At 48.5% G+C, this 14,728-nt stretch overlaps 2 protein-coding genes across 10 annotated transcripts in view; both read left to right on the plus strand.

Moving 5' to 3' along the window:
- The window catches only part of LOC102924399 (stimulated by retinoic acid gene 6 protein-like), a 42,051-nt gene extending 36,193 nt beyond the window's left edge, over positions 1-5,858 (plus strand). For 8 of the 9 annotated variants that reach the window (XM_076564150.1, XM_042271104.2, XM_042271107.2 and 5 more), the window contains 4 exons: positions 974-1,093; positions 3,030-3,193; positions 4,119-4,265; positions 4,825-5,858. In XM_076564150.1, the coding sequence (XP_076420265.1) occupies positions 974-1,093; positions 3,030-3,193; positions 4,119-4,265; positions 4,825-4,973 (580 nt within the window). In that variant the 3' untranslated portion in view covers positions 4,974-5,858. The remainder of the gene's footprint in view (positions 1-973; positions 1,094-3,029; positions 3,194-4,118; positions 4,266-4,824) is intronic. The other variant, XM_042271106.2, reaches the window with a different exon arrangement.
- Positions 5,859-9,889: 4,031 nt separating this feature from the next.
- Positions 9,890-14,728, plus strand: part of Ccdc180 (coiled-coil domain containing 180) — a 59,767-nt gene continuing 54,928 nt past the window's right edge. Inside the window, 3 exon segments of the mRNA XM_076564151.1 lie at positions 9,890-9,948; positions 10,330-10,558; positions 12,438-12,628. Of these exon segments, the coding sequence (XP_076420266.1) occupies positions 10,490-10,558; positions 12,438-12,628 (260 nt within the window). The 5' untranslated portion in view covers positions 9,890-9,948; positions 10,330-10,489.

Genomic DNA, 14,728 nt, shown 5'->3' on the forward strand with positions numbered 1-14,728 from the left:
ACAGCAGGAAGGAAGGAGCGGGAACCGTGGGTAAGCTGTCTGGTGTGTTGTGTTGCCCGGGGTGAAGTTCCTACCCTTCCCAGAGCCTCACTCACTCTCTGGAGACAGTGACAGGCTGACGGCGGCCGAGCACTTGACGTGCTCTTCTTCATAACAGCTCTGGGAGCTTGATGCCACCAAGAGAGGAGTGCTGGAAGGGCAGGAGCTATGTTCAGGGAGAAGGGCAGGCTGAAGCCCACGCTCGCTTCAGTCACCACGCCATATTGCCTGCCACCCATGGCACTTCAGCACGGGGCACCCCTGAGGACTGCTGCTCTGAACAGCTGGACTCCATGTTTGCCCAGAGCCTCCCGTGCCCCTGCAGTGCCTGGCCTGGCCGCTTTCTGGCCGCTTCTCACACGCGTTCTCTGCGTGAAAGGGTGGCATGTACTTGGTTATGTTGTTCTGAAGACTGCCACGCCACTGCCACCCTTAGCAAAAAGGGGCATAATGGGGAGCCATGGGCTTCGATCTGGAGCTGGAGAGTCAGCACGTGGCCCTGGGGCACATCCCCTTTGTGGGTCTTTTATTTTTTGCTCATGTGCACCATAGGCATGGGCGTGGGTGGGGTCAAAGCTCAGGCTTGTTCTGCTGCTGCTCTTCTGGGTGCTCTCTCTCTCTCCCGCCTCTGTGTGTGTGTATCTCTCTATCTCCCTCTGTGTCTCTGTCTCTCTCCTTCTATCTCTTTCTGTGTCTCTCTGTCTCTATCTCTTTGTCTCTCTGCCTCTGTTTCTATCTCTTTCTGTCTCTTTCTCTGTCTCTCTCTCCCACCCTCTGTCTCCCTCTGTTTCTCTGTCTCTGTCTCTCTGTTCCTGTCTCTCTCTCTGTGTCTCTGTATCTCTGTCTCTCTCCCTCTCCCCACTCACTGTGTATCAGAGAAGGGCCTGGAACAGTAGGATAGATCACCTCAGGGTGGACCTGCCCTGTGTTTCAGCCTCACCCTATTTGTAGTCGTGGGCCTCATGATCCTGCAGGTGTGGATCGCTGGCAGATTCTTCCTGCAGCCCAAGCTGGGCACAGCAGACAAGCAGAAGCCCCTGGCTCTCCACAACAGGTGAGGGCAGAGGAGGAGGAGGAGGAGGCGGTGGGTGTGCAGGGCTGTCCACAACAGGTGAGGGCAGAGGAGGAGGAGGAGGTGGGTGTGCAGGGCTGGCTGTCCACAACAGGTGAGGGCGGAGGAGGAGGAGGGGTGGGTGGGCAGGGCTGCCACGGTTGCGTCCACCTTCTACCTAGTGGTGCGCAGGTTCTGGAGGGCTCTGAATTCTGTGCACAGCGGCTACAGTGCTGTGCACAGGGGGAGCTCCGGGGTCACATGACCTGGGATCCAGAGTTGCCTTTTCCTGTAGTGAAAGAGCCATGTGACCTTGTATGTCCTCACTGAATGTGCCAACTTCAGCTTTCCCATTTGTAAGTTATTTTGCATCCCTTAAAGGGGTGTTTTAAGGATGAAACATGTAAAATATGGACAGCACAGCCCCGTACATGCAGTCCTCATTCATTCATTCGTTCATTCATTCATTCACTGATGCAACCTTAGTACCGACAACAAAGAGGTATCCCTACTCACCACCTCTGAGAGCTTCATAGCTTACCAGAGAGGGCTGGCACCTGGGTAAAGGCCATGGAGTCCTGAATGATCTAAAGAAGGGGAGGAGGGGATGCGGGGCAGGGGCAGGGAGGAGGGGAGACGGGGGAGGGGAGAGTCAGGGAGGAGGGGAGAGTCAGGGAGGAGGGGAGAGTCAGGGAGGAGGAGAGACAGGGGGAGGGGAGAGTCAGGGAGGAGGGGAGAGTCAGGGAGGAGGGGAGAGTCAGGGAGGAGGGGAGAGTCAGGGAGGAGGGGAGAGTCAGGGAGGAGGGGAGAGGCAGGGAGGAGGGGAGAGGCAGGGAGGAGGGGAGAGGCAGGGAGGAGGGGAGACACTAACTCATGTGCTGGGAGAACAGTGAGATCCCCAAATGTCCACCATACAGTGTCCTTACACATTGGGGAGAGAGTGACAAGACCAAAAAGTCCTCTGTCGGGGGTGGGGGGTGGGGTGGGGCTGTGACATTCAGATGCGGTTTGGTCCTGAGGTGACAGGACCGTGTGGTCAGGTGGTCCTTTGGGACTTTTCCTCTGGAGAACCAGGTCCAGCTCTGTCTGGGACAGGTCCTACGGCAGTGACAACGGTGAATGACAATGTTGTGGTATTGTGTTCCCCCAAATACTGTGCACGCTAATAAACTTATCTGGGGTCAGAGACAGAGCAGCCACAATATTAAACATAGAGGATAGGCAGTGGTAGCACACGCCTTTAATCCTAGCATTCCAGAGGCAGAAATCCATGTGTTCAAGGATACAGACAGGCATGGTGACTCATCACGCCTTTAATCCCAGAAAGCCAGCCTTTAATCCCAGGGAGTGGTGGTAGAAAGCAGAAAGGTATATAAGGCGTGAGGACCAGAAACTAGAAGCATTGGGCTGGTTAAGCTTCAGGCTTTCGAGCAGCAGTTCAGCTGAGAGCCATTTGGGATGAGGACACAGAAGCATCCAGTCTGAGGAAACAAGACCAGCTGAGAAGCTGGCCAGGTGAGGTTAGCTGTGGCTTGTTCTGTCTCTCTGACCATCTAGCACTTCACCCCAATGACTGGCCCCGGGTTTGATTTTATTAATAAGACTCTCTAAGATTCCTGCTACACAATATTGTCGCAACCCTTAAGCCCGCAGTAGCCCCATGACATTTGTCCTCCACAAAGCCTCATGTAAGAATCCTGAGGTCACACAAGGACAAAGTAGCACTCAGCCTGCCCTGTGCTCGTGCTCCCCACCCCCCATCAGGGACACCACATCCCTCCAGCACTGTGAGCTGGCTGCTCGGCTCCACTTTGATCCAGCAGGCGGTAACTTTGGAGACAGTGTTGCAGTTTAATGTCTGGTCTGGATCAAGCCAGAGCAGGCTGTGTGGCCACCTTGCCTGACTGAGGGGCTGTCTCTTGCCTGCTTCTGTCTGCAGGAGAGCGTTCCACAACTTCAACTACTTCCTGTTTTTCTACAACGTGCTGCTGGGCCTGGGTGCCTGCCTCTCCAGGCTGCTCATCAGCTGCCTCCTGGGCACGTGGCTGATCGCACGCATTGACAGGACCATCATGCAGAGCGGCTACGAGGATGCAGACATGGGTGAGTGGCAGTCCTGCTGGCCTCCTTGGGGGAATAGGTGGCCTCACACCTTTGTGGAAGCTGGGTGGATATGAGTTCACACCTTCGCAGGCTTCGAACTTGTCTTCTGGTAGAGGTCATAAAGCCAAGTAATAGAAACATGCATTCTGGGGTCATTAAAGGGCTTAATGTGCAAGCCCGAGGACCTGAGTTTGATCCCCAGAACCTATTTAAAAAGCCATGTGATCTGCTTGTAATCCCAGCACTGGGGATGTGCAGGCAGGACGATCCTTAGGGCTGACTGGACAGACAGCCTAGCCTAATCGGTGAGCCCCAGGTTCGGGTGAAAGACCTCTTCTTTCCTGTATACATGTGATCACTCAAAACCAATGTGTATTCTGGTGGTCAGAAGGGAATTCAAGGTTCTTTAACCCTGCCCATTCCACAGGCCACTGAGATGAGGGACGGGGACTCAAACTTTCCAAATAGATTGGAGACGAGAACACATCCCAGAATTAATAATGTTGTCACTTGAACATTTAGTGAAGAATGTATCTGGTTTAATATACTCTAAAATCAAAGCCGTTCCGAGGAAGTGAAATTAGTGCTTCTAGCCCCGGGCCGGGTCATTCATTCCCTCGGCTGTTTAAGATCTGCGCTGACTTCTCCTCTGTCTTCTCTTGACGGCTCTCAGCCCCTGCAAGCTTCGAGTTCTCCATCGAATGCACAGAGTAGAATATCCTCTCCGGGAATCCTTCCAGATCTTCACACTGACTCTGTAGATTCTCTATAAGAACTCAGACCACTAGGGCAAAGGAAAATGACTAGCAGTTAGCCAGGACGGGAGAGGCAGAGGCAGGCAGATCTATCTCTGTGAGTTCAAGGCCAACCTGGCCTACACAGTGACTTCCAGGCCAGGCCTGACCTGCTTTCACATGTGTTTCAGGCTTCAAGGCATGGGTCGGCATGCTCTTTGTGGACCATTATCACACCAACCCTGTGCTGGTCAGCTTTTGCCACATCCTGATCACAAGCCACAGGGATCGGAAGCTGCAGAAGACCATGAAATACTGGTACCTCAACCAATCAGCAGGTAGTGTCTCCTGTTTGAACCTGTACTGAGTTCAGAGTGGAAAATGAGTATCCATGGGCTCCCTGGGGTCCTCAGGGGGCCCCGACCCCCTCATTGCTCCCCCTCCTCTGCATCCCTTTAGGCCTGGCTGCTCCGGAGGCACAGCTCCCATCAGTCAAATGGCATGGCCTTGTCCTACAGGTCAGCTTACCTGCCTGTTCCAGAACTGAGTCCCAGTTCTGCTAGCACAGTTATCTGAATCCCATTCTCTTGGGATGCCGGCGTACATCTCAGGCTACTGGCAGATGCCATTTCAAAAATGGAGCTCACTTTTAATTTCTTTGCCCTCTTGCTTACAGAAAGTGCTCTGAGTTCCTCCTGCCCCTTATGGGCTCAGATATCCTCACTAATACATCCTACAGGCCTGTGGGATGATAATTCATATCCTCTGCCTCTCATTCCGCGGGAGTCCTGATCCAATGCCTCCTATACACCTTTTGCATTGTAGGTAACAAAAGTCCTTGAGAATAGCAGCGGCAGCAGCCCACCCCCACTCCTGCTCTCTCTGATTCTGCCCTAGGTCCCCGAGTCTCAGCCAGGGCCCGAATGAGGTGGCTCCTGCTACAGACACTGGTCAACAACCCCAGGCTCGCTGTGCTGAGAAAATCAAAATCGGGGCACGGTTCCCGAGAGTTCGCACAGATTCTGCCGACCTGCTCGGATTGCTGATTGGGCCACCAACTTCTGCTCTGAGGCCAGGCCATCTGCTGTGTGAGCAGGAGGCCCGAGGCGTTTGATGATGGTGACCATGTAGCACATTGGGTGCAGGTGCTGAAAGATGGTGGAGCCCGTTCAAAAGACACAAGTGTCAGGCTGTGAGGTGTGGGCGTTATCCCTACGCAGAGCCCCGCACTTACCCAAATCTTCACTCTCAAAAATGGCCCAAGACAGATGCAGTCTGATGGCTGATAGTCCCTCCGGACCCCGAACAAGGGCTGTGAGGACCCAAAGTCTCAGAGCGCTTGCGCCTGGACACTGTGTGTACTCGGTCCGCTGGTGCTCATGCCGGGGTTGTCTCTTTTAGCTGAATCTCTGCAACGGCTCTTGGACAATTTGCTTCTAGAAGCTGACAAATGGAGAACACACACACATCACTTTCTACCTCTGGCTAAATGACTTTGTCTTTCTCTGTTCACAGCTATCTGAATCTACAAAAGGGGGGCAACACCCCCACTCCGGGGATTATGAGAATAAAGTTGTTCAAAGCACACAGACACCTTTACGCTTGTGCCTGTCACTTTAAACTCTCAAAGGCAGAGAGATCCGGCGTTGGTTGTCTATGGTCTGAGAGCAGGCAGTATCTCCTGCGGTGATATTTTGTGTATGCTCTCACAAATAAAGCTCACCTGAAGATCAGAGGGCAAAGCCAGCCACTAGCTAGCCATAGAGGCCAGGCAGTGGTGGCACATGCCTTTAATCCCAGCACTCAGGAGACTGAAACAGGAAGTGACATGGCTGGGCAGGAGCTCTCTCCTTTCAGCTGAGGAGTTGGGGAGGTGAGAGGTGGCTGTGGCTTGTCCCTTTGTCTCTCTGATCTTTCAGCATTTACTCTGATGTCTGGCTCCGGGTTTTTATTATTAAGACCAATTAGGATTTGTGCTAAAGTCTCCCAAAGGCCCAGGTACCTGCAAAGGCCTTGGTCCTCTGAGAAGGCACCATGCAGAGGTGTGGAACCTTTGGGGAGTGGTGCCTAATAGGAGGTCCTTAAGTCACTGGAGGCATGACCTTGAAGACTATTGTAGGTCTCTTTGTTTCTTAGCTGATGGGATGAGTATTTTTGCTCACTAGACAGTCCTACCATGATACTCTCCTTAGAAGCCAAAATCAATGGGCCACTCCATCACAGACTGCAGCCTCCAAAGATATCAGCCCCAATAAACCTTTTCTCTTCATATATTCACTATCTCAATTCAGTATCCCTATTATTGCAGTAACAGGGCACTAATTCAGATCTCATGTCACAGATCCAAGTGTGCGTGTGCAAGCCTGTGTGTCTGTGTTCCATACTGTTACTTTTATTACTCATCAGGAAAATGCAAATTAAAACCATGATGCTACACTACCACATAATGGCTAGGATAAAGTCCAGTGACACCACCAAGTGTGGGTGATACAGACCACTAGGCACACACTGCGGTGTGTGTGAACTGTTACCACTTTCAGAACCTTTGGTGGTAGCTCCTGAGATGGACACACACACACGCTGACACAGAAATTCTAATATTAACTGCACGCCAAGTAGAAATGTCTGCGCATGCTCCCCATACAGAAGAATGGTTAGAGCAGCGATCTGGATAAATCCCCAAATTCTAGAGAATGGAGAAAGCCCTGAGTGAGGGAAGTCCTGAGTGAATGTGTGTGTGTGTGTGTGTGTGTTGTTGACATAGGACCCCACCCTACAGCCTCAGGCTCAGAGGGATTGCAAAACCTTCCTTGTGGGGGGGCTGAGTTTAAGTATTGACAGTGTGTGCAGAAAACGTCCACCATAGCGTTCTCCCTCCAGATATTTACAGCCTGAAGCCTGCCCTCCTACAGAGGCGGCTCCTAAGAGGAATTAGCTAATCCTGTCTCCTTGATCCAGATGTATACCATGAACTCTGCTTTCTTCTTTGCCTGCATGCAATAATCCTGCTTCTCTGCTCAACTCTCTGCAACAAGCCGAGCTTCCGGAGTGCTGTAGTTCTCATCTGAGAGCCTGGACAACCACACAGCTCTCTGTCCATGTGTTGGGCTGTCTATATCATTTTTTTAAAATTTCCTCGTGTCTCCAGTCAGGTTATGTTGTTGGTTATTTTTACTCTTTTGGGGGGCCCGTCACCCAGCTCCCAAATAAAGCACCCATGGAAGCTTATTCTTAATTATAAATGCCTGGCCTTATCTTGACCTGTTGCTAACCAGATCTCTTAACTATAAATAACCTGTTTGTCTTTGGCCTTGGGGGCTTTTTATCTTTCTCTATTCCTATATACCTTTCTTTGTTTCTTACTCTATGGCTGGTTGTGTAGCTGGGTGGCTGACCCCTGGAGTCCTCCTCCTTCTCTGGCTACTTCCTCTTTTTCTCCCAGATTTCTCCTCCTATTTATTCTCTCTGCCTGCCAGCCTTGCCTATCCTTTCTCTTGTCTTGCTATTGACAGTTCTTTATTAGAGAATCAGGTGTTTTAGACAGGCACAGTAACACAGAGTTAAACAAATGCAACATAAACAAAAATTAACACACCTTAAAATAATATTCCCCAACAAGGTTGAGTCCCTGGAGCCAGGCAATGACCCAGCTCCAAATTGAAACTGAAAACACCCAAGGTGCATTGAAAATATGACATTTATTTGTCATATGGACTCTATTTCTAATATTATAGACTATTATCAGAGGTGGACTATAAGCACATTCTTTTTATGGTGAGAAAGGTTCTTTTAAAAACAGTTTTCATTTATTCTTTGACAGTCTCATGTATGTATGTCTTTGTCTTGATTGCACCCCACACCCCATCCCCTCTTCCCTTTTCTCTCAGACACGCCCCCCAACACATCTCTCCCTGCTGCCTTTGTGTATGTTCCTGTTTGCATTCTGTTGCTGTGATAAAAACATTCTGATCAAAGTAACTTAGGAAGAAAAGGGGTTATTTCCATTTCATTTCCAGGTCCAAGTATATCATTGTGGGAAGTCAGAGTAGGAACTCAAGCAGGACAGGAACCTAGAGGCAGAAACTGAAGCAGAGTGCACAGAGGAACAGCTCACCGGCTTGCTCCCTCTGCCTCATGCTCACCCTGCTTTTGTATACCACCCAGAACCACCTGCTTAAGGGATGGCGCTGCCCACAGTGGGCTGGGAGCATCAATCATCAGTGCCTCCTAGACATAGCCACAGGTCAGTCTGATTTGGGCAATCCCTTAGTGGAGGATTCCTTTTTCCAAGAGACTAAGTTGTGTTAAGTTGGCAATAAATACTAATTGGCACAATGTGTTCTTTTTATTTTTTAGAAAATATAACTCCATAAGTCCACTTAGTGCTACCTCCATAGGCATGGGTGTGGCTGTTCTCTGGAACATGGGCAACTTAGCAGACTCTACCAGAAAACTCTTAGAAGTGATAAATACTTCCAGCAAAGTGGCAGGATACAAAATTAATATTGAAATCAGCAGCACTGCTATATAACAATGACAAGCACACTAAGAAAGAAATAAGGCAGGCAGAATTCCATTCATAAAGGAAAAAAAAAGTACCTTGGAATGAGAAAGACCCAAAAACTTGAAAGAACTCTGTAACAAAAACATTAAAACATCAAAGAAAGAAATTGAAGAAGACACTTAGAAACTATGAAGGGATGTTGGATTTTGCCAAAAGAGTTTTCTACGACTGAGATGAACACGTGGTATCCACCTTTAAGTCCATTTATGTAAGTTATAACATAAATTTACATAGATTGAGCTGTCTTTGTGTCTCTGGGATATAGCCAACTTGATTTCAGTGAATGAATCAACCTCCTGATGTCTGAAGCTCAAGCCAGAAGCCTTCCTTGGATGAGAAAAAGAACAGAGACTGAAAAACAACAAACCAACAACAAGAGTCTGAAAAAGATGTCTGTTTTAAAAAACATGCTTTTTTTTTTTTTTTTTTGGCCAGGCAATGGTGGAACACACCTTTAATCCCAGCACTCTAGGCAGAGGCAGGCAGATCTCTGGTCAAGCTGGTCTACAGGGTGAGTTCCAGGACAGCCAGGGCTACTCAGAGAAACCCTGTCTCAAAAAACCAAAACCAAAACCAAAAAAAAAAAAAAAAAAAATACATAAATTAAAAGTGTTTTTCATCCTTTCACTGGGTCACCTACACACGCTTTCTTTTCAGCTAAAGTGAGTCCAATCTTTATTTTGTTTCACCCTGGATCAAAGAAAGTGAATAAAAGGGTTTGGTGTTCACTGCTTCCTCCTTCAGCCGCGTCGAAGAATGAGAACAGCGTTTTCTAGTCATCACCTCGCATTTCTGATGCTGCAGCCAGCTGCGGAAGACCACTCGCTCTAGGAAGTCCTTGGGAAGGACTTACCAGCAGGCCTGTTCCTGGATCTCTGCCACCGTGGGACTTCTCTGGAAAGGAGCGGAGTGGCCCACAGTACACGAGAAACTCTAGATTGTGTCTCGAGCCTTGAATTCTGAGCTCTCCAACCTCTTTTGAATCGGGAAAGATTTGGTCTCTTTCAGAACTCACTCTGTAGCCCAGGCTGGCCTCGAACTCACAAAGATCCGCCTGGCTCTGCCTCCCGAGTGCTGGGATTTAAGGCGTGCGCCACCACCGCCCCACTCTCTTTCAGATTCTTAAAAGCAAGAACCACCTTGTGCTACCTCCCCGCATAGGTTGTTTTAACCAAAATAGCAGAGACTGGATTCCTTGACACAGCAGCAAGAGATCTGCCCGGGCTCTCTGATCTCCTACTAGCTTTGGGAACATTTAAGGGGCTCCCAGAATCCAACATTGAAAGAAGTACTGGGTTGTGTTTCAGTAATCCACTCGGGCCACGGCTGTTTACTGAGTGACCCAGCTCCAGAAGAAGGGAGTGTGGGCAGGTTCAGCCCCGCCCCACGCGTTGCCTAGGAGACCACCAGCGTCTGGCGCAGTTGCTGCAGGCCGTCCCGGAGAATCTGAACTTCAGGTGCGGGAGCAGCCAGCCTTAGGTCAGGGCCTCTCTCCAGATCACTGGGCCTGGAGAGCAGCGGGCTGATCGCGCAGATAGGAAGGAGAGTGGGTCGCACACTGTAGGCGTCTAATTAGCAGAATCAAATCCTTCCTTCCCGCCACTCCCCGTTTCTCCCGGACCATCTGATTGACTGTCCCCAGAAGAGCTAGAGTAGATAGAGCGCAGTCAATAATTCTGCCTTTCCAGAAAGTGCCTGTGGGATTTACGCCTTGCGCACTGGGAGAACCCACGTCTTCAGTGAACAGGACTTATCTGAAGAACTTGTTTCCTCTGTCTCTGTTTCTTTCTCTCTCTCCCCTGCTCCCACCTCCTTTCTTATTTTCTTCGTCATTTAAGTTTCCTTAGGTGTCCCGTGGAATCTAGTGCTGTCTCCGGGCGGAGGTCCCGGCAAGCACCTGCGCTTGGGGAGGTCGTCAGTTCCCAACCTCTGAGTGGACACTGAGATCAAGTCCCAGGCGCGTTTCCAGGACGAAGGGGAATCGGGCCAGCAGCCAAGATGTCGCCCGTGGGGAAAGTGTCCCAGGTAGAAAGCGGCAAAGTCTACCAGCAGATCTTCCAGGCCCAGGTAGGCTCCTCTTCCCTCTGCTCCCGCCTAAGTTTCCTGTTCCCTCTAATTCTTTTTGTTCTGTGTGATTTCCTAAGATCCAAATTTTGTTTATTTTTTACTGAGAGTAGATTTTTTTCATACAATATATTTTGATCGCGATTTTTCCTCCCTCATCTACTCCCATATTTTACCTGTAAGACCCAAATTTTAAAAAGGAGAGCTTTGACATTACTTTGATTTTTAAAAATAATCGCTATTGGGTACTACAGTGTACAAATAGGACATCAGGACGTTTATTCTTAAAATTAAAAACTTAATTTCGATAAAAATTTAATTGAAATTATTCACAATTAGTCTGAGTTAACCATTTTGTGACTGAGTCTTTTTGTCAAGCATAAAAGCAATTCATAATTTTCTGTTTAAAAAGTGGGTCTTGCTGGGCATGGTAGCACATGCCTTTAGTCCCAGCACTTGGGAGACAGAGGCAGGTATATCTCTGTGAGTTTGAGGCTAGCCTGGTCTACATACCAAGTTCCCAGACAGCCAGGGCTACATAATAGATAGACCTTGTCTCAAAAAAACAATAGTAGATAATAATAATAATAATACCTGGGGTATTCACACACCTCAGTGGGTGCCCAGTGGCATCCTCCGTCGAGGACTTGCCTTACAGCATTAAAGGCTTATTGGCTTCGTCTATTGTAAAGATCGCTGTCTCTTCTGGAATGTACCTTGCAGACCAAAGAGACCTTAAAAGAAATCCACAGCGGAAAACCTAGTGTGCTGCTTATTTAAGTAGGATTTTTATTTCTAATCTGAGCCATAAATCATGCTGTCTGTATAACCTTTAGAATTTGAGAAAGCATCAAGAAAGCCAAAAACTTAATTACTCTCATGCTTTTTAGCTCCTTATAAGTGAGTTATTATTCTTAACCTTCAGCACACTGTTTTTCCATGTGTTTTAAAATTTGAAACCACAGTGATTTGGCTATAATAAAAAACACACACACACACACAAGAAGGTGGGTTTCTTGAATGTATCGAAAAGGACAGCAGATCTGGCAGTCTCCAAAGTGCCACCTGCCTGTAATTTTTAATTTATGATTTAAGTCAAGGTCTATCTGTGTGAGTGTTTTGACTCTACGTGTGTGCTTGCTGGTGCTGTTGGAGACCAGCAGGGGGTGCTGGAGTCACAGGAGGTTGTAAGCCACCAAGAGGGTGCTGAACTGGGACCTCGGGTCCTCTGTAAGAACAGCAAGACCTGTTGCAGAGCCGTCTCTCCAGCCCTGGAATTTATGCTTTAATTGATATGTTCAATTATACATTATCTTGTAACGATTTTCTTGTCATAAGAAATTTGTTGTAATTTCTGTCTTTAATAAGCCCCTAAGGAATTTTACTGAGCCAGTCTCCTATTACTGGAATGTTAGGTTTTTTTTTTTCTTTCTTTCATTTTTTCAGTTTCTTATGATTACGAAGATGGTTGAGTAGACTAAATCTGGATCTTCATTAAAAGTTCTTTACACACACCTTCCTTGAAATAGCCCGTGCCTGTAAAAGGGAAGGAGGGTATGGAGTTGGGGACCTTTGTGCAAAGTGCCTTCTGTGTGGCAGGTGCCTACACGTCCTTTTTTTTTTTTTTTTTTTTGGTTTTTCGAGACAGAGTTTCTCTGTGTAGCTTTGTGCCTTTCCTGGAACTCGCTTTGGAGACCAGGCTGGCCTCAAACTCACAGAGATCCACCTGGCTCTGCCTCCCGAGTGCTGGGATTTAAGGCGTGCACCACCACCGCCCGGCCATCCTACACGTCCTTCTAAGACAAGACGACGCAGTTATCATGAAGGGCTTGGGCAGCTGAGACTCTCACAATACCCTATCTCCCATCTTTCACGCCCTCAGGTGCAGCTGGTTCAATCTCTGGCAGCCACCAGGAAGCGGGCTGCAGAGCATTCTGGGACTCCAAAAAATGTCAAGATACCCATGATGAAAAAGGTGGCGTTCCCCGAAGGGGAAACAATGACCCCTCGGCAGAGGAAGTGGGTGCACAGCCTCCCCAATGACTGGGTCACAGAAAACCCAGTTCTCTATAGGTAAGTCTTGCTCTCAAGCCATATTGCAGGTCCTCAGTCTTCAAAGACTGAAGATTTGTGGCAGGTACCTCCTTCAAAACAGGGAGGTAGTCACATCTGCTTGAAAAGATGTCTCTCTCTTCCCTCAGTAATTTTGATGGGGTGCCAGTGTCTGGGTAGAGAGATTCCGCTCTCGTGGAACTTCATTCCTCAACAATAGGGAACAGCCACATTCCTTCAAAAGTGGGGATACCACTTAGAGGACAGGGTCCAGGAAACTCCCTAGGGAGGAGGAGCTGCCGCTGAGACGCAGAGATTGGAGGCTGAGGGAGGAGGGTGGGGATCAAGCTCTGAGAAGGAGGAGGGGCTTGACTCATTGCAGGAGGCTGAGGTCTTGGTCTAGAGAGAGGGCAGGAGCAGAGGCTGGGAAAGACTCTGCAAGCCTGTCAGAGCTTTGAACTTCAGTTGATTTGCATTTCTGAGGTCCCTTGGCAGTCTGTGCAGAAAGGAGGAGAGACCTCCAGGAAATGGTTGGAAGTTGAATTCTGCACTGAATGCATCTGGCCCTTTGTAGGTTGGAAGATTTTAAATTATTGTTTCTATTTCACTAAAATTTCAATTGCTTATTTCACCTAGATTTAACTTTGGTAGATTGTCTGCATCCAAAAAATTCACCCATTTCTTTTAAGCTTTCCAGTTTGGTAGTAGACAGATTGTAAAAGTATGTCCTTGTGATTCTCTGAATTTCCTTGGTGTCTTTCGTAATGTGCCCTTTCATCTCTAATTTTATTCATTTAAATCTTCTCTGTGTCTTTTGGTTAATTTGGAAAAGGGTTTGTCAGTCTTGTTGACTTTCTCAAAGACCAAGTCTTCATTTCATTGATTCCTTCCGAGAAGAACTAATGTCAGTACTCCTCAAATTATTCTGCAAAACAGACCTGAAGGAGCATTTCCTCACTCCTTTTCCTACGCCACTAATACCTTGACACCCAAACTACACAGAGAGCCAACAAAAAAAGAAAATCACAAGGTCCCTTATGAACACCCATGCAAACATTTTCAATAAAATCCTTGCAAACCAAATCCAACAACACATCAAAAAGACTTTTTTTTTTTTTTGAAAACTGGTAAGAGAACCAAAGAAGGTACCCTACTTCTCATCCTTGCGGTCTAGGTGGTGCCTGGTATGGGGACAGGGAAGAAGGGTCTTTAGTTGGAAGAACCCATTGAGTCTAGTGACAGATTGGATAACTAGTGAAAGCTCTTTGCGTCTCAGGTCTCTTCACTGGGTAGACCAATGTTTCTCAACATGTGGTTGTGACTCTTTTTTGGGGGGGTCACATATAGAATATTCTGCATGTCAGATATTTACACTATGGTTTATAACTAGCAAAATTACAGTTATGGAGTAGCAACAATAATAATTTTGTGGCTGGGGGTCACCACAACATGAGGAGCTGCATTAAAGGGTCACACACAGGAAGGCTGAGAACCACTGCGGTAAAGGTATTATTCCTCAAGATGGGGACCAGCTCAGCTGGGACAGGGAGATCAGCCCTTCCCGGTGCTCTCCCATGTTCAGAGGTTAAGCTGGAGATTCCTAAGCATGTCATCTCTGTTTGCTAAGCTTAAACTCGACCCTCCACCGGAAGGAGGGTTGGAGAGGGGAGAGGCTAGGGCAACAGAAGCCAGGCTTCCCCTCAGCACCTCACATATACCAGCCTGGGACTTGGGAACTGGAAATCAGGCCTCTCTATCTGCCTTTCACCCAAATGGGCCAGGGAGAGGACCCTGTGTTGGTATGGGTCTCTGCCCTGCCGTGGCTTTGACTTCCCAGGATAACCTTCTGTCCCTCAGCACACCCCCAGCCCTCTATTTCCCACATAAGGGAGGCCACAGGTGGGCCTATCTGCTCTCCTGGGATTTCTAGGGGCTGGGGAACAAATAAGGTACAGCCTGGGCCTCTCGTACCAGCCCTTCCAGCCTCCTCCCTGTCCCTCCCCTGGGAGTCCTCAAGTATCAGCTCTCAACTTGCCCTATTGAAAGAGGCACCTGCCTCACCACTGCCCTGTCCTGCCTTCAGCCTGTGTCTGCCTGGAAGAGCCTCTACCTCATCCGCAG

This window comes from Peromyscus maniculatus, chromosome 2, assembly GCF_049852395.1.
Source record: "Peromyscus maniculatus bairdii isolate BWxNUB_F1_BW_parent chromosome 2, HU_Pman_BW_mat_3.1, whole genome shotgun sequence".
Taxonomy (NCBI): Eukaryota; Metazoa; Chordata; class Mammalia; order Rodentia; family Cricetidae; genus Peromyscus; species Peromyscus maniculatus.